Source organism: Oryx dammah, unplaced genomic scaffold (genome assembly GCF_014754425.2).
Source record: "Oryx dammah isolate SB20612 unplaced genomic scaffold, SCBI_Odam_1.1 HiC_scaffold_18, whole genome shotgun sequence".
Taxonomy (NCBI): Eukaryota; Metazoa; Chordata; class Mammalia; order Artiodactyla; family Bovidae; genus Oryx; species Oryx dammah.
The window spans coordinates 32,268,630-32,291,648 of NW_024070202.1; the positions used below are offsets into that span (position 1 = coordinate 32,268,630).

General features: G+C 42.6%; 1 protein-coding gene across 2 annotated transcripts in view; it reads left to right on the top strand.

Moving 5' to 3' along the window:
* Positions 1 to 7,391: 7,391 nt before the first annotated feature.
* KLHL7 (kelch like family member 7) overlaps positions 7,392 to 23,019 on the top strand; it is a 55,068-nt gene continuing 39,440 nt past the window's right edge. Inside the window, exons 1-2 of one of the 2 annotated variants that reach the window (XM_040260657.1) lie at positions 7,392 to 8,187; positions 20,432 to 20,562. Coding sequence is in view for 1 of the 2 variants with exons in the window: in XM_040260656.1 (XP_040116590.1) it covers positions 8,068 to 8,187 (120 nt within the window). In the remaining variant the exon portion in view is untranslated. The remainder of the gene's footprint in view (positions 8,188 to 20,431; positions 20,563 to 23,019) is intronic. The other variant, XM_040260656.1, reaches the window with a different exon arrangement.

The window sequence follows — 23,019 nt, forward strand, 5'->3', positions numbered from 1 at the left end:
ATGGCACCGCACTCCAGTATTCTTGTCTGGAGAATCCCATGGCCAGAGGAGAGCCTGGCAGGAGAGCCTACCGTCCATGGGGTTGCAAGAGTCGGACACGACTTAGCAACTAAACCACTACCATTTGCTTTTAAAGCTCTGTCGCACACAGTATCTGAGATACTTAGCTGCTCTTCAAAGACTGAGAGAATTTCCAGGATATCTCATCCTTGTTACTTTCTTCTTAGCTCCTACCCCATCTACAGAAGGAGGCAACCATCTCAACATTCATGCCAGAGTATCTTTTATTGGTAGTTTTGATGGCTTTGTGGCTGGGGCCAGTAGAGATGTATTCTTAGCTCATGGCAGCTGCTCAGGCCTCCCCTTCCCAGCCTCTCATCAGTTGACTGGCACTATGAAGGACCTGATCAGGACCTTTTAGATACTTCAGTGTAAGTATCTGAATGTAACAAAGTGCCAAAATTCTGTGCCAAGAAACACGTATCCAGAAGCATTTCTTAAAGAACTTTGTAATATTTGTAACTCCCATATATTTGCTGTTTCTATTACGGCTTTTCCCTGATAGCTCAGACAGTGAAGAATCTGCCTGCAACACAGCAGGCTGGGTTCAATCCTTGTTTCTCTAAAACAAATGTTAAAACTTCAAATAAGAAGAGCCTATGCTGAGGGATCATGAGAATACTTTTTCCTTTTTAACTTATGTTCTTCCTCTGTAAATAAGCACTGTTAGCAGTTTGACTTATAGTTTGGTTTCCAGACAGTTTTTCTACATATTTTCAATATGTTCTGCTATCTTTCCATATCATAGGCTGTCTCTTTGAACCACTTCCTCACAGTTATGAAAGATTTTCGCAAAAGACTTTGAATGTTGGTACAACAACGGATACTTGAAAATTTTGCTCAACCTATTTGGAGATTTAGAAAAGAATTGCTTGGAATTTTTCTGTTTTGTCTATTGTTGGAAAGATTTATGAAGTATGGGGAAAGGCTGGTGAAAACGCGGAGAAGACGATAGAAAAGAAACTTAGAGAAGCTGGAAAGAGTTACCTAGAAAGTCTGGTCTGTAAGTCTCCAGTGAGAAGGGGGTGTGGGAGCAGAATTCTCACTGTCTTTTTAGGGTCGCTCCTATCTGTGTATTTGTCAGGGAGAGGAGAGGGCGGTGACAAATGGTAAGGACAGATTAGTGCAGGAGAACACAACTGTCCTTAAAAACATGGGCGTGAGTGCAGCTGAGAAACTGAGAAAAGAGTATCAGATGGCTATTCCAGATGAGCTGGACAAAGATGCTTGTTACCAAACTCAGCTTCGGGTGTTCACTGCTCTAAAGCCAGTACTGGAGAGGAAAGTGTTGATTGGAAAAGGAAAGCTTGCCTATATTCAGGAGGCCAGCAACCTGGCGAAAAGGCAGACTCGTATCCCAGAACCAACTCCAAAGATTCTGCTTGGCCATGCAAATTTTTCACTCAAAAGACCTGAACACTTTGATGGATTTCAGGCAAGTACCTATGCGAATTATAAGCATTTGAAGGTGGTCAGACCGAGTCATATTGGGTGCACATCCAGTTAGTGTTTATAGCAGAGAAAGTTTATTCATGAGGCAACCAAGCAAGGAGATGGGAGAACAAGTCTCAGATCTGCCCTCTGGAAGGCAAAATATTTATGGGATATTAAAGCAGGGCGGGGCTTGCCTGGCACCTCAGTGGTAAAGGATCCACCTGCCAATACAGGAGACATGGGTTCGACCCCTGATTCCAGAAGAGCCCACATCCTGCAGAGCAACTAAGCCTGTGCTCCACCACCACTGGCCTGGGTTCTATAGAGCCCAGGCACTGCAGCTACTGAGGCCTGAGCACCCTAGAGCCCATGCTCTGCAGCGAGAGCAGCCCCCGCAATGAGAAGCCTGCAAGCAGAAACCCCGGAGTAGCCCCTGCTGGCCTCAACTAGAGAAAAGCCCGTGGAGCAAGCAAGGCCCAGCACAGCCAAAAATAAATAAAATAAACATGTTTTTTTTAAAGCAGGGTGGTTTTAGGTGTGGGGAAAGGTGATTGGAGGTAGGGAAAAGGTGAGATAATCATTGTTCTGCAGAGGTGTTTCTGGGTTATGTGCTTCTTCATGGGATACATGTTCAAAAATGGCAGTTTTTAGCCTCCTGATGTCAAAAGGTCATTCACTGGACACCTGGGCAGGCCCAGTCTGGGGGCTGGTGGTCCCAGCCACTCTTGACCAGTTTGAATTGGGTAAGAGTCAATTCTAGGTTTCTAGAAAACAACTTAAATCCACCTGTTACCATAGTGACCCATACATCAGAGACATTATCTATAGGGGTGGTTAAGGAGCCCTGTAATATATTATCTGGGCTACATGAAGCTTGGAGGGTAGACAATTAAGAAAAACATCAACTAAATTGGTTGTTTAAGAAAAACAACTCATTTACTAATTAGTGAAGGGAGGTTACAAACAGAGAGGGTTTTAATAAGCTATTCCCTTATCTACTGTTTTGTAAGACACACTTGGGATTTAAGATGCCAGTTTTGGTTAACCCTAGAGGGTACAGTTTCAATTTCACATGACAACAAATTATGCATTTCTCCTTTGTACAAAGAGAACAGCCATTGCCTGGGCTAGGATCTGTGGCATAATTATAGCCACTCTGTTAGGTTGGCCTGGGTCAGTAGACAGCAGCCTGAGGTTCAGGGTCAGCAAGAGCAGTGACAGTGCTGATGGTCTCTGGGTAACAACAGCTTGGGCTGGTCACGGCATGCCTTCGGTCTGCTCGGGTTTCAGAAGGCAGTGCACCAGGCATTTCAGTCCACAAGGCAACAGCAGCACGTTATGGAGTGTTACAGCATCAGGGCTGTTCTGCGGAATCCTCTGACCTCAAGGGGGCACTCTGAGTTTTGGGTTTAAGAAGGAAAAATAATAGCTAGACAAATATTTGGACATGAATCAGAACTCCCCGGGCTTCTTGTATATACAGTTCTTGGGGGAATAAAACTCAAAAAAGACTGGACTTCCTGCAGTCATGGATGCCACACTAAATTGTATAATATAGGGAAGCATGACTGGTAAGGATCATATAAGGCCATGTTTATCCAGATCACTCTGAATACTTCATTTTTTGCTTCTGCTGAATTCTTTTCTTCCTCAGGGTCAAATCTGTATTCTATTTTCCCTAGTGAGTATTCTTTTCTTGTTGGCCTTATCCTGTGTCTTCAATGACTTACTGGATATTTTATGCATATATTAGCTGACATTTAATTTGCCTAAAACCCACCTTAACAAACCATGCTTGTAGCTGAAATTCAGCCTCTGTACCCCAGTACCAAACTGAATCTCAGAGACAGAGCTCTGGGTGAAATAGAAAAGAATAGCTTTATTGCTTTACCAGGCAAGGGGAAGCAGAGCAGACTAATGCCTCAGAACTATGTGGTGGCTCCAGGGGAGGTAATGAGTTTTATAGTAACAGTTCAAAGAGGCGGGTGTGATCAGCTCATAGCCATTCTTCTGATTGGTTGATGGTGAGGTAATTGGGAGTCAGCATTGTCAATCTTCTGGTCCAACCAATCTGGGGTCTACATGCTGGTGGGACGCACACGATTAACTTTTCCGGTAGGGGTTTCAGTATCTGCAAAATAGCTCAAAGATATTGCTGTGTATATTCATTGAGGGGGTGGGGAAACCAGGACCCTGCCCCAAGGCTGTACTATTGTTTCTTGATTGCTCTTCTGTTTCTGCTCTCCTCCCTTCCTGGATTAGCCGCTCTTTGAACCTGCCCTTGGGAACTCAGGGAAGGTCATGGAAGCTGTATGAAGACTATTTCCTACAAACAAGAAATGCACAGAAAGACTTTTGTGCCCTGAAGACCCACAGGGTCCTGCTCGGTTTCATGCTTACAAATCAATAAGAAAAAAAATATCCAAAAGAAAAATGAACAAAGGACATAGACAATATAGAAAATGCATGAAATAAAAAACATAAATGACCAATAAACATGAAAAAATGTTCAGTCTCATTAGGAATTTCTAAAATAACACACACACAAAATCACTTTTTTGCCTGTCATATTGATAAAGGTTTCTAAAACCTAGAGTTCCACCGTCATAATGTTGCAGTGACAAGGAAAAGAGGAATGAGTGGTTTTTTTTTTTCCCTTTCCTGAGAACAAAGAATATAAAACAGTGAGTAGGCCTGAACATTCCTAGATTTTTAACTTCTGCATGTCTTTAAGCTTGCTTTTCTGCCCCCTAACTCTGCAGGAGTTACAATTCACCTTTTCTTCTTTGATTCTGCTAAATACATCCCCTATCTGGTGTTTACCCTTACAACACCCTTCCCCTTAAAGTTACATATCCTAAAGGAGGTCACAGAGCCACTGAACTGCCAGAATCAGATACCTGGTTACTGACATCAGTTTATGACTATCTCTGAAACAATGCAAGAGGAAGTAATCAAGATCCTGTCACCTTTGCTCCTCATCACTGATCCTGAATGCGAGCCCTTGCCTTATATAAGCCCCTAGACTCCTCGTGGAGGGGGAGCACAGTTCTTGAGGCATGAGTCTACTGTATTCCCTTCTCTGCAGGCTGAGAATAAAAGCCATCTTTCTATTTCTTCAAACTCTGTCTCCACATTTTTCATTTGGCCTCGGTGGGCAGAGAAGGCAAAGATTTTTGGCTGGCAACAATGATCCAGATTTAAAGTTCTTTTTCAGATAGTGATTCCAACGTCTCTAAGACTGAAGTCAGTTTTCTGGTCTGCCTGGGATTCTTCCCTCCCGGTGAATGAGCCCTCCATTCATTAGTTAATCTTTACAAAAGAAACAAAGGAGGTTTTCAGACATTTAGAAAAGCTAAGAAACCTCAAAATGTCATCTACAACAGCAAATTATACCTAATCAAGTTTCAAGCAATAGGGATAAGTCATTTCCAAACACTTAACATACAAGTATACTTGAGATTTTTCTCTGAGAAGGACACATTACTTGTTTCCCAAAGTAGTATTCCCAGGGATCCTATTTCAGGAGAGAGGAGGGGGATGGTTTATAGAACTGGTTTCTGAGGAACACATTTTAGGAAATTTCTGGATTAAATAACAATAGTTAATATCGTCAACTCAGTAAAGTGATACTCTTTGCCTTGCTCTGGCACCAAACTAAGTGTTACAAGAAGCACACTGACTAAAACCACCCACCCTGGCCAGGCACCATAGTAACCATTTGCATTAATTATTTTACAACAGGAGGTCCTGGTAATGAACATGGAAGTAATAATCCACCACCAACCAGGAAACTGAAGTGAAAGTCACTCAGTCGTGTCTAACTCTTTGTGACCCCATTGTAGCCCTCCAGGCTTCTCTGTCCACAGAAAATTCTCTAGCAACAATACTGAAGTGGGTGGCCATTCCCTTCTCCAGGGATCTTCCTGACCCAGCGATCGAACCTGGGTCTCTTGCATTGCAGGCAGATTCTTTATCATCTGAGCCACCAGGGAAGCCATGTGAGACACCAGGGAAGCCCCACCAGCTGGAAAAGTTCGGGAAAGGTCAAAAGGAGACACCACTGTGACCTCCCAGAATCCTTCTCGCTGACATCCATCTTGGCTGAGCAATGCACGCACCACCAGGAAGGATTCTGAGTCAGAATGATTGGCCAAAGACAACCGGGAAACTAACCCCATCACCATAAAACCTGAGACTGTGAGCCACGTGTTCTCCTGGCTTCCCTTACCCTACTGCTCTCCACCCAGGTACCCCAATAAAATCTCTTGCTTTGTCAGCACACGCGACTCCTCAGACAATTTATTTCCAAGTGTTAGACAAGCGCCCCCTTTCGGGCCCTGGAAGGTATTCCCTTTCCCACAACGTAAGTATTTTTGCAAACCTTATAACAGTTCCATGGTAAGTTTTATTTTTACAGATAAGGAGACTTAAACACAAGAGAGGTTAAGCAACTTGTTCAAAGTTGGTAGTCTAGAGAGTGGCATACTTGACTTTGCATCCAGGCAAGCCTTCTGCCTAACCTCTGTGCTATATAACTTTCATGGTCTCTTTAAGCTTTGAATCCTAAGGCTCTTCCATGACCTTTAGTGTTCCGTATTCTGCAATATGTGAAAGGACTTTTTCCGACATCAGGTAGAGAGGATGCTATTCCTTGTCGCCTACATTTCTGCCTTTGAATCCAGGATCCTTGGTGTCTTCCAAGGCCTTAGAGTAAGAAGACAGGTTTCCACTTCCTTTCAGTTAAAAAAAAAAAAGTTTAAATATACTCATTCTTCACTATTCTAGGTCATTTAATAAAGTAAACAAAATTTTCCTCTAACTCCATTAGGGGATAAATGGTTTATATTGTCAGAGTCCACTCTAAAGTCTCAAATTACAGATGATTCTTTAACAACAGGGGTCTGAACTGAGTACTGACACAGTGATTTTTATTTTAATAAGTACATGCAGTACTACATGATCCACAATTGGTTGAATCACCTGTTGCAGAACCATGGATAGGGAGGGTTCATTATGGGATTCTGAGCATTTGTGGATTTTGGTATCCCCAACAGCTTCTGGACCCAACCTGCAAATACTCAAGGATGACTGTCTTGACTAGTTAAAACAGAAGATCCAAGAACATTTAGATTAAAAAAAGTTATAAGGTACACAGAGGTATAAATGTCTTATTATTTTCTAAGAATGCTTAGAATTTTTTTTTTTTTTTGGCTGCACCTTCCTCCACCAGGAATCCAACCAGCACCCCAGGTGGAAGCAGTGGAAGCACAGTCATAACCACGGACCACCGGGAAACTCCCTTTTTTAAAGCTTTTTTTTTTTTTGCTTAGATTTTTGTTTGTTTTTGGAGGGCCTTATAAGCCACTTGCTCTTTCATTTGAATTATACTGTATTGCTTTCTCCTAATCAAGAGAAAGTATAATGCTTTGATAGAGTCAATTATTTTACTTAAAACATGTTTCTATATATTCCTATATGCATGCATGCATGCATGCAAAGTCGCTTCAGTCGTGTCTGACTCTGTGCGACCTTATGGACAGCAGCCCACCAGGCTCCTCTGTCTACGGGATTTTTCAGGCAAGAATACTGGAGTGGGTTGCCATTTCCTTCTCCCATATTCCTATATAGACCTAGGTAGAAAATCAAAGGGATATGTATAAGTTTTCAAAATGTAAATTTCAAATAATCTTATAGATATTATATGCTAGAAATAATATGATTTATAGTTACAAAAAGCATCTCATGAGTTCTATGATTATTTGGGGAAGCCTAATCGGAGATTTCTGGAGCTGACACCTGATCTTGGTTTCAAACACTGAGAAGTAAACCAGCCTAAGCAGGCAGACATTCCACATCAGGGAAACACCAATGGGGACTGTGTATCCTTGCTTTATGGCTCCCAAGCAATAAACCTTATTCTCCATGCAATAAACCTTAACTTGCAGTACATGGTGGTTTTCTCCCATTTAATATTGAGCGCCTACAGCATGTCATCTTCTGATACGGCAGTGAAGAAACACCGACGCTGGTCCTTACGGAGTTTACGCTAACGGGACGCTCTTTAATGCCTTCTATCACCCAATTATCCCCCAAAGATAATCTCGCCACGTCAGCCAAATTTGTAAAACCTGTCTTGGGCAAAGGGAAAGGAACGCGCAACTCCGGACCAGCTAGAAACCAAAACAGCCGGCGCACGGAAAAGACGTTCGGCACCCGGCCTCCAGCCGCTCGGAGCGGCGCGCGGCTCTGACGCTAGACCCCGCCCCCCACTCCTTCATAGCGGCCCCGCCCCCTCGAGCTAAGTGCGCAGGCTCCTCCTCCGGGCTCCGGTTCTGCTGGAGACGCAGCCCAGCGACTACATCGCCTTACAGCGGTTTTCTGAGCGGGTCGTCTGGCCTTGCCCTACTGCAGGGTCTGCGGTGTCCCCGCGCTTTCGCAGGCAGAGTGGTACAGCCAGCCACTCTCCCAGCCTCGGTGGTTTGGTGAACACAAGCCCCAGCGTGCCTGGAGAGTGCAACCCCTCGCCCGGCCCGGCGAGTCCCGGGCGTGAGCCGCGCTGACCGAAGGAGGATGGCAGCCTCTGGGGTAGAGAAGAGCAGCAAGAAGAAGACCGAGAAGAAACTTGCTGCTCGAGAGGAAGCCAAATTGTTGGCAGGTTTCATGGGCGTCATGAATAACATGCGGAAACAGGTACCGCCTCTGTGGGAGTGACCGTCGGCGTGGGGGAGGTGGTCTGGGGCTTGGGCCCCTGACGGACCCGGCTGAAACCCGCGCCCCGTGGATAGCGACCCTCTTCTTCCTCTGTCCTCGCCCTTCCTTGCATTTTCGCACGCCGGCGAAGCAGCTGCTGGTGGAGGGTCGCGTTAAACAGCTCTCCAGCAGAAGTGCCTCGTTGTCCGCCGATGCTGTGGCTCCCAGGTCAGACTCCTAGGGGACCTCTCGGGCTGGCGTCCGGCGTCGGGTTATCGGTTGTATAACAGCTGTGCCCTAGTTATCTCTTTGTGAGCCGAGCATCCCTCCATTGGCCAGCCGTTTTTAGATGCCGTGAGATCTCGTGCGAAGAATCCCGTTGGCACAGCCCAAACCGAAGCCCTCGAGGAAGGGAGAAGCATTGCTGGCCCTGACATCAGCTCCTCTTAAATAAGGATCCCCGCCTCCCTTCTGTGTTACCGGGGTGGAGCTAGGAGAAGGCAGAGTCTCCTGTACGTGTTAATTTAGAGCAGAAACAGTAGTGGATAAATTCCGTGCCATCCATTAAGGGCCCCTTGCGCCTCTGTTATTTAAGAGGAGTCTTTGTTCTGTCTTTGATGTGTGGCGTTTTAGTGACAGTCTTCGGCACGTCGGCGAAAGGTGGGTTGTGAAAAGAACGGGTTTTAACGCCAAAGAATGTAGACCAGAGAATCTGTTTGTTTATGAATGCCTCTTAGACCAGAAAAGTCGCTTGGTCATTTTCCTCATCCTGGAAGCTTTGTTTGTAGAAATGTGCGTCCAGGGAGATCTGTGGGAATGTTTCAGTTTTGTGTCTGTGGTCCTGTTTTTCATGACAAAAGCAGGATGTGAGTGTAACTGCAAAACCTAGCTTGCTCATTTGGTGGTGCTGAAACTGCACAAACCAGATTGGGACTTGAATTTAATTGAGAGCATACAGCTGGTCTCCGGACTTTATTGAATGTCGGTTTCTTTTTTCCTGCGGGTTTGTAGGATTAGTTCCTCAGGTAGGAATTGAACCAGCGCCCCCAGCAGTGAAAGCCGAGTCCTAACCTCTTGGCCTCCAGGGAATTCCCAAAGCTCAGTATCTTTGTCTTATGGTGGAAGGAATTCAGTGAAGTGACAGGTAAGAAGTGGATTTATTTAGAGATGCACAACCCATAGACAGAATGCAGTCTGTCTCAGTACCTGAGAATGCACCTTGATATGGTTAGTTTTCCTGGGCTGGATAATTTCATAGGCTAACGAGTGGGAAGATTATTCCAACGGTTTCGGAAAGGGGCAGAGATTTCTGGGAACTGGGCCATCACCCACTTTTTGGCCTTTTATGGTTAACCTCAGAAGAGTCAGGGCACTGGTGGGTGTGTCATTTAGTTTGTGCTAATGCATTACAGTAAGTGTGTGATGAGGCTCAAGGTCCACTGGAAGTCGAATCTTCCACCATCTTGGACCAAGTTGGTTTTAACCAGTTTTTGTCATGTCGTGTGGCTGTGCCACCCTTTTAAAGGTTGTGCCCTGCCCCCTTTCCTACCGTTTCTGTTCTGATGGGAATATGGACAGTAATAGAGGAATTTCAGGATTTTTTTTTGAAGATAATAATTGCTGGTGTCTTTAAGCAAACTCTGCTGGCATCTTGTTTTTGTTCATTAGCTCCTGACATTGTGCATGAGTGCAGTAGATGGTAGTGGGAGTGCATTTAAATCTTTCCTGGTCTTTGGGCTGAAGTAGCTGTGAATACCTGAATTCAATATTTTATGTAACTTTCATGCATAAATTTACATGTATACATTCATGTTCCTTTCATGTGAACCTTTTTTATGTTTACGACACCGCTGACTTCACATTATTGATGCATTTAACTAGTGTCTGCCTCTAAAAGGTAAATGAACCCTAGTTGACTAGCGCCCAGATTTGTTTCCAACAACCCTCCCATTCCCCCAAATGCATTTTTTTCATATGTAGACTATAGCATTGTGAAGCATTGCCTCATTCTGTAGATAGGGTGCAACTGGGCTGGAGTATCAAATGTCTGCTTGAGAAGCAGGGGATTGTCTGAGACTATGTTTAGCTTTGGGGGTTTAAAATTGATTCATAACCACTTTTTAGACTTAGCCTTAAGCAATATTAGCATCTATTTATTGTTACAATAGAAATACAGAATACTAAAGTAGCAGGATTCTGTTACTGAGTGGGAAGGGAAAAATGGACGCTGGATGAGCCATCAGGAATTTCTTCCACAATGGCCTTAATCTGCCAGTTTCTGCTTTTTGTCGATGGCTTTGCTAACAGTTCTCCAGTAGCATTTTTACCAACTTCTTGGAATCCTGCATCTTTTGTTAAGATGTGTGGTTTGACTTTTGCAGTTGATTTACGTTGTACACGTATTGTCCTATTTGACATAATACAGAAGAGGCTCACCAAGGACTGACAAGGACAGTTGATGGGAAGTGGCAGAGGAGAAGCTAGTGTAAAGTAGAGGAGGAATGTTGGAGTGAGGACCAGTTTTTAAATTGTCATTGTTCTCTGGTGAATACTTTTGTGTTATTACTATTTTTTGTATCCCCTTATGTCCTCATTACTTTGAAGATGGGATGACAAGGGCCCTTCTATACACACCCAGAAACATCCCTACAAGAATTGAAGAGCACTGTGAACTTAGAATTCCTGAATCCCAATTCCTGCTCTATCATTAAGTAGTTCTGTGGTCTTAGACAATAGGATTTAGGTCATTTCGTCTCTCTGTGACACTGCAGTCAATCTATATGTAGTGGTGAAAGGGGATGCTGCTGAGCCAGCAGCCTCAGCTTCCTGTGAAGCCTTTTCTTCCATTATCCTTTCAGTCATTTCTGGCCTCCTGTTTTTAAGTAAACTTGACAATGAAGTGTAAGATTCACAAAAAGGATCCAGATCATAAATGTGCAGCTCAAAGAATTATTGCAAAATGAACATACCCCCTCCAAGAAAAAGAACATGACTAACACACCAGAGGTCTCCCTGTTATGCCCTTCTCAGTTGCTGCCTCCTCAAAGGTAACCACTATTCTAATTTCTGCTGCCACAGATTTGCTTTTCCTGCTTTTGAACTTGCATACATGGAATCATAGAGCATATATTCATGTGTCTTGGTTTCTTAAAGCTCACATTTTGTTTGGGAAATGTATATATATTGTCATTTGTTGCTCTAGTCTTTCTGCATTGTATGTAGTTTGCATACATACAAACTTGCATGAACATTGCGTGAGCACACCACAGTTTATCCCTTCTATCATGTTGGGTATTTGGGATTATTAAAACTAGTACTACTTGGAACATTTTTGTACATGTCTTTTGATATGTACACATGTGCCTTTGTTGGGAAATACCCAAGAATGGAGTTGCTGAGTCACAAGGTAGGCTACATTCAGCTTTACTCGGTATAGGGGTACAATTTCTGAAGTTGTGCCAGTTCACACTTCAGCCAGTTCTGTATGACAGAGGCTTTTGCTCTGTCTTAGCCAACACTTGGTATCATCAGTCTCTATGACATTAGCCCTTCTAGTGGCTGTATGCTGCTGCTGCTGCTGCTAAGTCACTTCAGAGTCGTGTCCAACTCTGTGTGACCCCAGAGACGGCAGCCCACCAGGCTCCCCCGTCCCTGGGATTGTCCAGGCAAGAACACTGGAGTGGGTTGCCATTTCCTTCCCCAATGCATGAAAGTGAAAAGTGAAAGTGAAGTTGCTCAGTCATGTCCGACTCCTCACGACCCTGTGGACTGCAGCCTACCGGACTCCTCCGTCCATGGGATTTGCCAGGCAAGAGTACTGGAGTGGGGTGCCATTGCCTTCTCCGAGTGGCTGTATAGTAGCATCTTATTTTATTTGGTGGACTGCCTTGTCATTTTTCCAACTTTTTGTTTAGGTTCACATTATCTGTTACTAGAAAGGGGCTCTTCAAAGCAGGGTAGGGTCATTAGTTACTACTGCAGGTATCCAGTGCTGATGCTGTTTGTTAATGCAGTCCGGAAGATCCTTATCAATTGAGAGATGTTTTGAGAACTTTGAGTACCACTATAGTTCAGTTTCCTCAGGTTAAATGAATTAAAGAATAATTAGAATGTAAGAGCTTATGTTAAAGCCTCGTTGGGAGTGAAGTGAGAGAACTGCAAAGCTAATTTTGAGGACTGGATGCTTGCTGAGCCGTCACCTCAGTTCTCTTACTAACTATTATTAAAATAACTCACCCTCTGTATGCTCACTTCTCCAAGACTGTCAGTTATTACACGTCGGTAATCCTTAGGGTCTCCTGCAATGATCTAAGCCTTCTGCATCAAATCCTCAATAATAGAAACACTTCTCAAGCACTTACTTTGGATATAACAGCCATTCTGCAAAGTGTTTTACAGGTTTTTCTCATTGAATTTTCATAACAACGCCCATTGACAACTCCCTATTATCCAGACCTCCCTATCCTTAACTCTTCTCAATTTTCTCTTTTTGTCTGTCTGGTTTAGGAGATATATCTCTCTCTTTGCTCTCTTTTCAGTGTCCCAAGCTTTCTTGGCCCTCTGTCCTTTTTTTCACATACTTTGGGCAAACAGCATTGATGACTGTTCACCTTTGTGCAAGGCTTCCAAGCACAGCTGAAGAATATCCCATTACGGGGCAGCCCTCCACCGGGTGAGTCCTGACCTCACCTGGCCTGGCAGTACTGCTTACTTGTGAGCAATCCCACTTACCTATTTATTTTACTGTTTTCCTCTAACCTGAACCCTGTATCCTCACTTTCAGTAGATCATCCCTCTTTTGCCATCACAAATAAATATAAGCCATTAGTCTGGAACTATCTATCTTTCATCTTTCTACCACCAAATCTGTAAACTTGTTTTGGCACTTTTAAAAAATTCTGCTACAGTGACTAAGGCCATTGAAAGCTAGTACTTCCATCTGGGCCTTGACTTTCTCAGTACTAGTCTAATCAGAAAAGTTGCTGCACCGTTGATTACTCTATCCTTGTTAGGCATCATTAACTTCTCTGCTGGATTCTACTGTCAGCATTTAGGCATGTTTTAACCTTTCTAGCTTGTAAACCAACCAAGAAACCAACCCACTTATTCTTCGTCTCAGTAGTTCCCTGTAAATACCTCTCTCCTTCTTTGGCTCACTGGTTATCTATTCCCCTGTTTCAGTTTGGCTTTTTAACTCATCCGTTCAGGTGAATATCTGTTGAGAATCCATTGTGTGAGACTTACTTAACATAAAATGGCAGGTACCAGAGACTGGTAAAAGGCCAGTGAGGCTGGAGCACAGAACGTGGCGGGAGGACGGTGAAAGATGAAAATGGACACGTTGCTAGAGATCTCCCCGGGCACAGCCGCATAAGTCAAGTTAGTGGGTGTTGCCTTTTCTCTGATACCCTTTCAAATATATCTGTGAGAGGAGGAAGAGGTGTTATCAGGTTTTCTTTTGACAGAGATGATTGACTGCTCTGTGAAATAAGTGAATTAACTCAGTAGTTGCTGACCAAACAGAAGTTCCCAGTGAGATGGTCCTTTGGACAGAGGTGAGAGCAGCAACAGCAATATCAGTGAAGTTGTTGTTCAGCCACTAAGTCTTGTCCAGCTCTTTGCAACCCCATGGACTGCAGCACACCAGGCTTCCTTGTCCTTCACTGTCTTCTAGAGTTTGCTCAAACTCGTGTCCATTGATTGAGTCAGTGATGCTGTCTAACCATCTCATCCTCTGGCGCCCCCTTCTCCTTTTACTCTCAATCTTTCCCAGCATCAGGGTATTTTCCAGTGAGTCGGCTCTTCGTATCAGGTGGCCAAAGTATTGGAGCTTCAGCAAAGGTGATATATTCAAGAGATTTAGGAGGTAAGATCAACAGGTTAGGCATAATAACCATCCTGTGTGGTTGTGATGACTAAATTAGATAATCAAGATAACTTAAAACAGGACCTGATAATGCATAAGTTCTCAATAAAAGTTGGCTGCTTTTTTTTGCTTTTGTGAAGGTGGTGATTGATTGAATGCTGAAGACTTCTGTACAGGATGTCATTCACGATCCCCAGGGTTCTAGCTGCTAAGTCACTTCAGTCGTGTCAGACTCTGTGTGACCCCATAGACGGCAGCCCACCAGGATCCCCCGTCCCTGGGATTCTCCAGGCAAGAACACTGGAGTGGGTTGCCATTTCCTTCTCCAGTGCATGACAGTGAAAAGTGAAAGGGAAGTCGCTCAGTCTTCGCGACCCCATGGACCGCAGCCTACCAGGCTCCTCTGTCCATGGGATTTTCCAGGCAAGAGCATAACTAAATGGATCATGACACTGTTTACTAAGAGAGGAGATACTAAAAATGGACCACAGCTTTTATTTTTTGGACTAAGGCTTTGAGGAGAAGGTAATTTGCATTTTAATTGGTTCACAGTGCTGCTGAGACATTGAGGTATCTGAGTTGACAGGTCTGGAGAATTGTGGGTTAAAAATATGAATTTATGAATTACCTGCAGATGGAAGATAACTTCACTGAAGCTGTGGAGAGTTAAGAGACTAGGATAAAGGCTGGATGGGGAATGAGCCTGTAAGGAAAACAAAAAAGGAATGGCCAGAAGAGTAGGAGGAAAGTGAGAGTTTTGAGACACAGAGAAGAAATTGTTTCAGAACAAAGATGGCAAATTTTGAAGCCTATGAGAAGTCAGTAAGATAAGAACTAAAAATGCTTGTAGGATGTAATAACAAAGAGGGGTTTATTGAGAAATTTGATCCTAAACAGAGAGAGGGAGTCAGATGAAGGCTTTTGATGTTATTTGTTTAAATGGGAGATGTATGTGTGTTTAAAAACTAGTAGGAAGAATTCAGTTGAGATGGAGAGGTTGAGTTCTTATGAGACAGAATGGGTAGTTGATAGATAATTCCTGAGATGAAGTCCGAATTAAAGGTGAGTAACCTCATGGAGGAAGGAGGATGGTCCCCCTTTCATAGGACTAGGAAGGAAAAGAGGGTTGGTAAGTGTGTAGGTGGGTATGTTTGGAATCAAGAGACTGAGGGAGTTTCTGTCTAGAGACTTTTGGGAGCTTACTGCATTCACTGCAGGCTGGAAGCTGAGCAGGCCTGGCAAACAGGGGGAACAAGGGATTCTTTGGTAACTAGGCTGCAAAAACCCCAGAGCCAAGGTTACAATGCAGGGACAGTCTTGACGACTAGCTCATGCCCCCATAAAGACTTCTCCATCTCCCACACTCTGCCCTATCGTTCCATCATTCACTCGGGTTTCAAAATTCTGGAAGTAGATGTCTAATTGGCTGGCCTTTGATTGTTTGCCAGATTAGGTCTTTGCTAAGGACTGAATAGAAGAACTGTCTGACTTACGAGTTCCATAATGAGAGGCAGGTTCAGAGAATTGCCCTCTCTCCAGGATAGTTCATAATGAGGATTTTTTCCCCCAGAAATGAGAGTTTGGAGTTCTAAGAGGAAGGGGAAATTGGAAGCTAGAATGCCAGAATCCACAGATACCCACTATGACCTCTACCTTAGGCTGTCCAATACAAACATGCATGCTCTTATTCTCATTCCTATAACTAAAAATATGTATATATACCACCAGAATTTTTTTTCACTTATAGTGTCTAACTCCAAGATCACTTAGTGATATCCATTCCTTCTAAGTCACTTTAAGATCCTAAGGGCTATATATGATAATTGATGGTTTATATGATCTTAGAGGGGAAGGGCAACTATTATGTAAATATTTTATAAAAAAGAAAAAAAGTAGAAGCCACGTTCATTGTTTATCATGGTTTATTAATTGTTGTATTTGTGACTTCTTTCTTCACTGGCCATCCTATTCTTTGTCTTTAGCCAACCCCTCAAGTTTCTTTACCTGGTGGGGTGATGACCTGATCTTTTCTTCCTAGGTATCTTGAACCTTCAGACTTCCCTGTATAGGACTACTTTAGTCTTACACTAACATTTACCATGACATTTGGCAGCATCAGTGTTACCTCTGGGATCTGATTTTATGTTACTTAAAAGCTGACTGCGTTAGCCTGTTACTGTTGGATGGATGCTGGCAGAAGACACGAGACTCTTAGGTCAGGGGCAGCAGACTTGGCCAGTCGCTGCACAGCGTCCCCAGCGTCAGCGTGTATGCACCAGTTCCCCTTGCCCCAGAAGTACCATGAGGGTGACGTGGGGGGGGGGCCTGGATGGATATCACACACACAGTGGGTTTGCGTTGGAGCTAAGAGATGAACACTGAGTTTAAGGAATCTGCCAATTTTATAGCAAACCATAGACAGGCTTGCTTTTCATCCTGGAAGGGAGACGTTGTCTCGCTGTCATGGTCACTTTCTGCCAACAAAACCCTGAGAAATGGGGGCTTGGATAAAAAGCGACAGAACCTTGCATTCTTGGCATGTCCAGGAACTCGAGAACCATAGAGGATTGTCTCTCCCAACAACCAGAAGGAGTCCAGTGGGGGTCCCTTGAGTTCCAGTCATCTTTTGTCTCATGGAGAAGAACAACAATTTTTTTTCTTGACGGCCAGAATCAGGCACCTACCCCACTGTAGTAACTTTTTACCCAGTGGCACACGGAGGCCAAAATGGCCAGGTCACAGTTTTGACTTTGAACTCTGTGGAAATGCTGTCTTATCACTTGATGCAATGATTCTTTTTCTGGGTCCCCAAATTTCTAAACTGCTGCCAGAACCCACCTCCAGAAGGACTGATTGCTGAGACGAGAGACAAGTTTTGTAAATGAATCATTAAGCATATTAGTGAGGGGAGCCTCTGCCACACCTTGGTTGCCAGGCTAGTTCTGGCTAGAAACCACTCTGTCTATACAAATTAAATGAAATCAAATCATTTGAAAATGGATTCAGCTGCTTAAAGAAAAAGCTTTGAAAACCACTCATCCAAGGTTTTTCCCAGAAAAAAGAGTAAACTGCATGTGTCTGTCTCTCTGTGTCTATGTGGTACTGAGAACAGAATATTTCTGATCGTACTTCTCTCAAAGGAAAGGCGCAAGGTATCTTGAGTTCACATCTCTCTTCCTAATTTTACCCAACAAGAGTGAGGTTGCTAGTAAAATTAAATTAGAACAAAAGACATTGCTGTTTTATTAATGATGAGATTCCTCACATACTTCTGCTTGAGTTCCCCATCTGCTCAATAGGACAGGTAAGATGTGTCTTACGGTGGACTCGGTGTGCTGGACTTGGGCCCAGCCATCTTCCCCACTGCCCCCCTTGCAGGACACATGAATATTCAGATTATAAAATTTAGATTATTGGAATTTACAAGGTGTTCTTCTCAAGCAAAGCCTCGTCTTCCAACTTTATTTCACTAGAGAAGCACTGCCTATGGGGGATTACCAGGTAGTTGCTCATCTGTCACTAGGGTGTTGTATTATGTCTCATTTGGCTGTTGATCTTCAGATAAACTCCCTGAGTTGAGATCTTAGAGCGCTGAACCAGGCACCGGCCCTCTTCACAGACGTTAACTGGACACAGCACTGTGAGTTCGTATTCCCAGGTTTGCTTTATCTTCCAGGTGCTCTGTTCCTGGCACAGGGGGTGCTTTGTTCTGTCTCAGATGCTGACAAGGCATCCTCTATCAATTGACTCTTCCTTTGTGTAGCCTCTGAAGTACAGTTCAGGAAGTTATTTAATTTTTTTACTCCAGAAAGCTATGGAATGCAGAAAGGTGTGGAATGGGTAGATATCTGTTAACTCTAGACTTGGAAGGCCACTTCTATTTCTCATCTCAAATTGTTCTCAGCCAAGATGTCATTCATAGCTCTCTAGACTGTCTGCAGTGAACAAATGCCAGTCTAATTCCATACTAGCAACAAAATCCCCGAAGTCTCCCTGTTATGAACCCCCTTATTGTTGAATTCCCACATCTATAATCTCCCTGTCAGTTAAAGCAGTTGAAAGGCAAAAGTCTGCTCTCCCTATTTTCTTATGCTGCTGAGTGTCAGCCATAAGGCATTCACTTAAGTGTTAAGGTCAAGTCAGGATTAACTTCTTCAGCACCTTCAGTGTAGGCTGTCTTCCATCGGAATAGACTGTTAATTGAGCACTTCCAGAACATCTCCAATTTCAAAGTAGTTTCTGTCATGTTTTCAGTATGGCAGAGGGTCTCCAGGACTCTTAGGATTAGCATAGTGTCACCCCCATCCCCACAAGCTTGAAACTGTACAAGCACTCTCCCATCTCTCAATAAATAGTAAAGATGTTGACATAATACTATATGGTCCTAACCCACTGTTATTGTTACCAGCCAAAATCAGAGCAGAAACTTTGTTTCTGGTGAAACAGTTTTCAAAGAAAAATCTTGGCTTTTGATTTCGACAGATTGCTAGCTTTTGTCAGCTGTCTGTAATTGATAGACCCTAAGACTAAACTCAGCCTGGAGGAATCACTTTGATCAGGAGACTAATGGGCACACTGTTTCCTGGAGAAGGAATTTCATCTATGCATAATAATGCTTTGTTGGCATAGGATACATTGTTTTCCATGGAAATTTGCCAGTGGAGTTTCTCAGCTGCTGACTCTGCTGGAGTCTCTTTTCTCCTTGTGGTCCATCCTGCACGTTTAAGATTAATTTTCATTTTCTTATTTGAACCTTGTGTTCCTGGCAACTCGGTGCCAAAATAGTTGAGTTTTGTCTAGTGACAAAGTCTTCTCTCCTGTTTGGGAGGAGAGGGATTCACATTCCTAACGGGCGGTTGTGCAGAGCAGTTTGTGGCCTTGAATCCTCCACAGTTCTGATTCTCCTGGTTGTTTTGCACCTTTGTGTCCTCGTTACAGTCCTCACCTGCTGTGAAATTCCTTATATATTCATATATATATGTGTATAAAATACATTGAAGTATAGTTACTCTATGGTGTAGTTTCAAGTGTACAGCAGAGTGATCCAGTCTCCTTCTATGTATTAATCTTAGTTCATGGAAGAGCCTTTTCTTTTTTTCCCCTCCGTTTGTCTCAGCTGGAGTGTAACCTTTAACAGACTCTTCTAAGGCCTGTGGCCCTTTACAGCGTGCTCCTCGAAACCTTGCCTTTCTTCTTCATCTTTTGTTTGCCAGGCCTGGAAAACTTGGTGATAGCAGACACATTCCTTTCTGTTTCCTATTTGTGTCAAAGTGGGTGGTGTCTTTGTGTCCATTTGTTCCTTCCAGACAACCCCAACTGAGTTGCTAACCTGTTTAAGTTGAATACTTTCCTATCCTGTAGAGCTAACATTGCTTAGATCAAATGCCTCTTTTCCTTTTCATTTTAGCCCCAGATGTTTTGCTAACCTATTTCTTCTGCTAGTGCCTTTCAAAGTCTATAGACATTGCCATGGTAGAAAATATAAGAGGTCTGTGTTAGGTTTACTGCCAACCCTTAACCACCCTCAGTAAGGTAATTTTAATTATGGGGAAGCCCAGCGTCTAACAGGTCTGAATTATTTGGCTCCCGTTAATGTGACCTTGTACTCTCCCGTAGTCTTAATTTCCAGAAACTTCGCCAATATGTTTCACTAGAGCGTTTACCATTCCTGTCTTCTTGCCAGATCACCTTGGAGATTATTTAATAATGCATGCGATACTTTACTGCTGATCTTCATTTCCCCTTTTCAAATCAATCTGAACTTACTGTAATCACCTACTATAACTGCCCCAGTCTTTCAAGGGCAGTCCTTTAATTGTGTGTTTGATTTCTTACCTTTAGCTTTAAAAGAAATCTTATAAAAAATTCCTAGGTCAAACTTTTTTCTGAGAGAGATTGTTTAGTCTGCTCCTGAATTCTTTCTTCCTTTGTTATGTATCTCTTTGGTCCACATCACCTTCACTGAATAAATAACAACAAAAGTAACCTGTTTTCCCCTCTAATCTCATCTTTTAAAGATCAGTTGCACCAAAATTTATCTGCTTTTCTTTTCAAAGCTGTTTGACTGAGTTTGTCATATATTTCCCTTAAGGAAGGAAATCTCCTTTATTAATCTAGGTGTGTTCCTATGTTTTTCTTTTACTTTCCCACTTGCCTTATCCTGATTATACATGTATTTAAGCCCAGTGCTGTTTTTCTTGCTTTTCTGAACAAAGATTTCTAAAGTCATGTAAATTATTTTTTTCTCTTAACCTTTGGGTTTATTATTGCTTTGTTAAGGCTTTTCTGGGCTTCCCTGAGGCTTTTCTAGTAAATCTCAATCCAAAATGATGATTTATTCCTGTGTAATAAGGGTTCCATTTTCATTTATCCTTTCAGTGATTTAAATCCACCACCCAACTATAGTTGAATCTACAGTCTACCCAGGGATCTGTACCCAGGGTCAACTTGAATTCACGCTGGGAGGGACTGATTGCAGAACCTTGTTGACAAGCCACATAAATCCAAAGGTTAGTCATTCCTCAGTCCTCTCCTTGGGATACAGTGAAGAATAGAACTTGGGACTGCTGCTTGCATGCCTTCTCCTAACGCCAACACATACTGCCGAGAGCTAGAACCTCATGCAATGCTGTGGAATTTACAGGAACCTAAAGTGCCTTTTTGCAGTCCTGTCTGGCAACTACTTAAAGAGAGCGAAAGGTCATTCCACAAACGTATGTCTAAAATGCTTGCCTTTAGGGGAGTTTTGAGGGGAGTCTTTTCAAGCCAAAGGACTTTCCCCACAAAAGTGCCTAATACCTGCAAACCCTAAAGCAGCCCCAGAGTTGCTATTTGCCTTGGTTTGAGTGTCTATCCATAGTGGCTTGAGGGACCCTCTTCTTCTGGTTCTAAATATTTCAGAAATAGACACAAGAGACAAATTAAGGGTGATGACAGACTAGTGAGCATGGCCTTGACTTGAGCATAAAGAGGCTTCTTCCTCTTCTCCCCCTTAACTGAAAACTTTCCCACCCAATCTAAGGCAGAGCAGCTGAGGAATGGCAACAGTCCTCTCCTGCCATAGACGGAGGCAAGCCTGTCCCAGTGAATTCAGTTCTGCTTGGGGAGCAGATTCCTGGAAGAATGAGCTGGGAAACCTGGCTGTGTGTGGTCCGTGACCTCTGCCATGCTCTTGCTCATCCTGCAGTCACTCTTCCACCAGCGACGGATGGAGAAAAGGTCTGAGACTTCCTTCCCAGTACTTACCGTCACCAGAGGAAGAGAGAGCACTTTGAGAGAGAAAACTATTATTTATTTTCTCATAAATTGGTAACAGCCACTCCAATACCATTTTGTCAGTTATCAAATCTTTCACCACCTTTTTTAAATTAAACTTTTTTTAGAGCAGTTTTAACAGAAAAATTGAGCGGAAAGTAGTTTGCATTTACCCCTTTCATCCCCCTGCCCCAGTTTCCCCTCTTATTAACATCTTGTCTAAGTGTGAGGCATTTGTTAAAATGGATGAGGCCTTGTTACATTTTTAACAATAGTGTATCTTAGAGTTCATTCTTTCTACATTCTGTGGTTTTGACAGATGTATAAGGACATATATCCATTGTTAACAGTATCAAGCAAAATAATTTCACTGCCTTAACCGTTACCTGTGCCCCACCTCCTCATCACATACTTGAAATGGTATCTTTATCATATGCCAAATTCCCATTAATGTAGATCCCTCACATTGCTTAGGTTTATTTCTCGATATTTAATTATTTTCTTACTGCTGTGATTAGGATTTTTTTTCTCATTTGTGTGTTTTTTTTTAATGGCGTATTACTCACATCTAATTGGCTTTTCATATTTATCTTCTTTGTCTAGCCACCTTACTGACTTTCAGTATAAGTTCTAATAGTGTTAAATTGATTTATGTTTATTTCTGAACTGATATGGCTAAAAATTCCAGGAAAATGTGACAGGATGTGTGTATATGTGTATATATATATTTCAAACTTGAATGAGAATGCCTCTTCTGTTTCACTATTAAATGTGATGTTTGCTGTTGATTCTGATGAATGATCTTAAGCAGACAGACACATCATTTTCTTTATTGAAGAATCTCAGGAAATGAATTTTTAATATTATCACACACCCTTTTGTCATATATTGAACCTTTTCTACGTGAAAAATTTCTCTTTTAACCCATCAGTATGATGAATTACATTAATAGATATATTGTTCTTGAACCCTTCTTGCATGCCCAGAACAATACCCTGCTGGACTGAGTTTGCAAATACTTGACAGATCTCTATATAAGTCCCTGAAAGAGGAAAAAAAGCGAAGAATATGTGACCAAAATAACAACTGACAGTTAAAAAAATGAAGATAGCAAGGAAATAATAAATAGCATTTAAAAAGTAGCATATGTAAAATGAAATTAAGTTATTAGTGATAAACAGGATTATGTTCAACTCTATTAAAAATTATCTTTGTGGGTTACATAAAAATTATGCTTTTATAAGAGACTTAAGATTCAAAAGCTGAAAATAATAAATACAAAGATTTAACAAATATGGGAGGACATAAACAGAAATTGCAAGGTTTTTTGGTTTAATCCAGTGAAGATACGTTGTTCAAAAGGTAGTTTTAAGTTTCTGTTTTATTCACCTTGGGCTTTCATTCTCCAGCTTCCTGAGTCTCTGTCTCATTTCCTGTTTGTGCATACCCCTCTTTCCCAAGGATAGATAGCAGGAGGGAACTCTCTCTTTAGGTCAGTCCCATTTCTTGTTGAATAGGACCTGTTAATCTGTTGTAGTCCAGTCAAATAAATATACCATTTGGATGTAAATGATTGCTCCCATTTCACCTCCTCCCACTTGCTGTACACATTTATATCCAGCTAGAGATTAATCTTAGACTAAGACTAAATTGTACAAAGATCCCTCTGATTTCCCTGACTTCCTTCTGTGTCTGTTAATTCACTACACTAA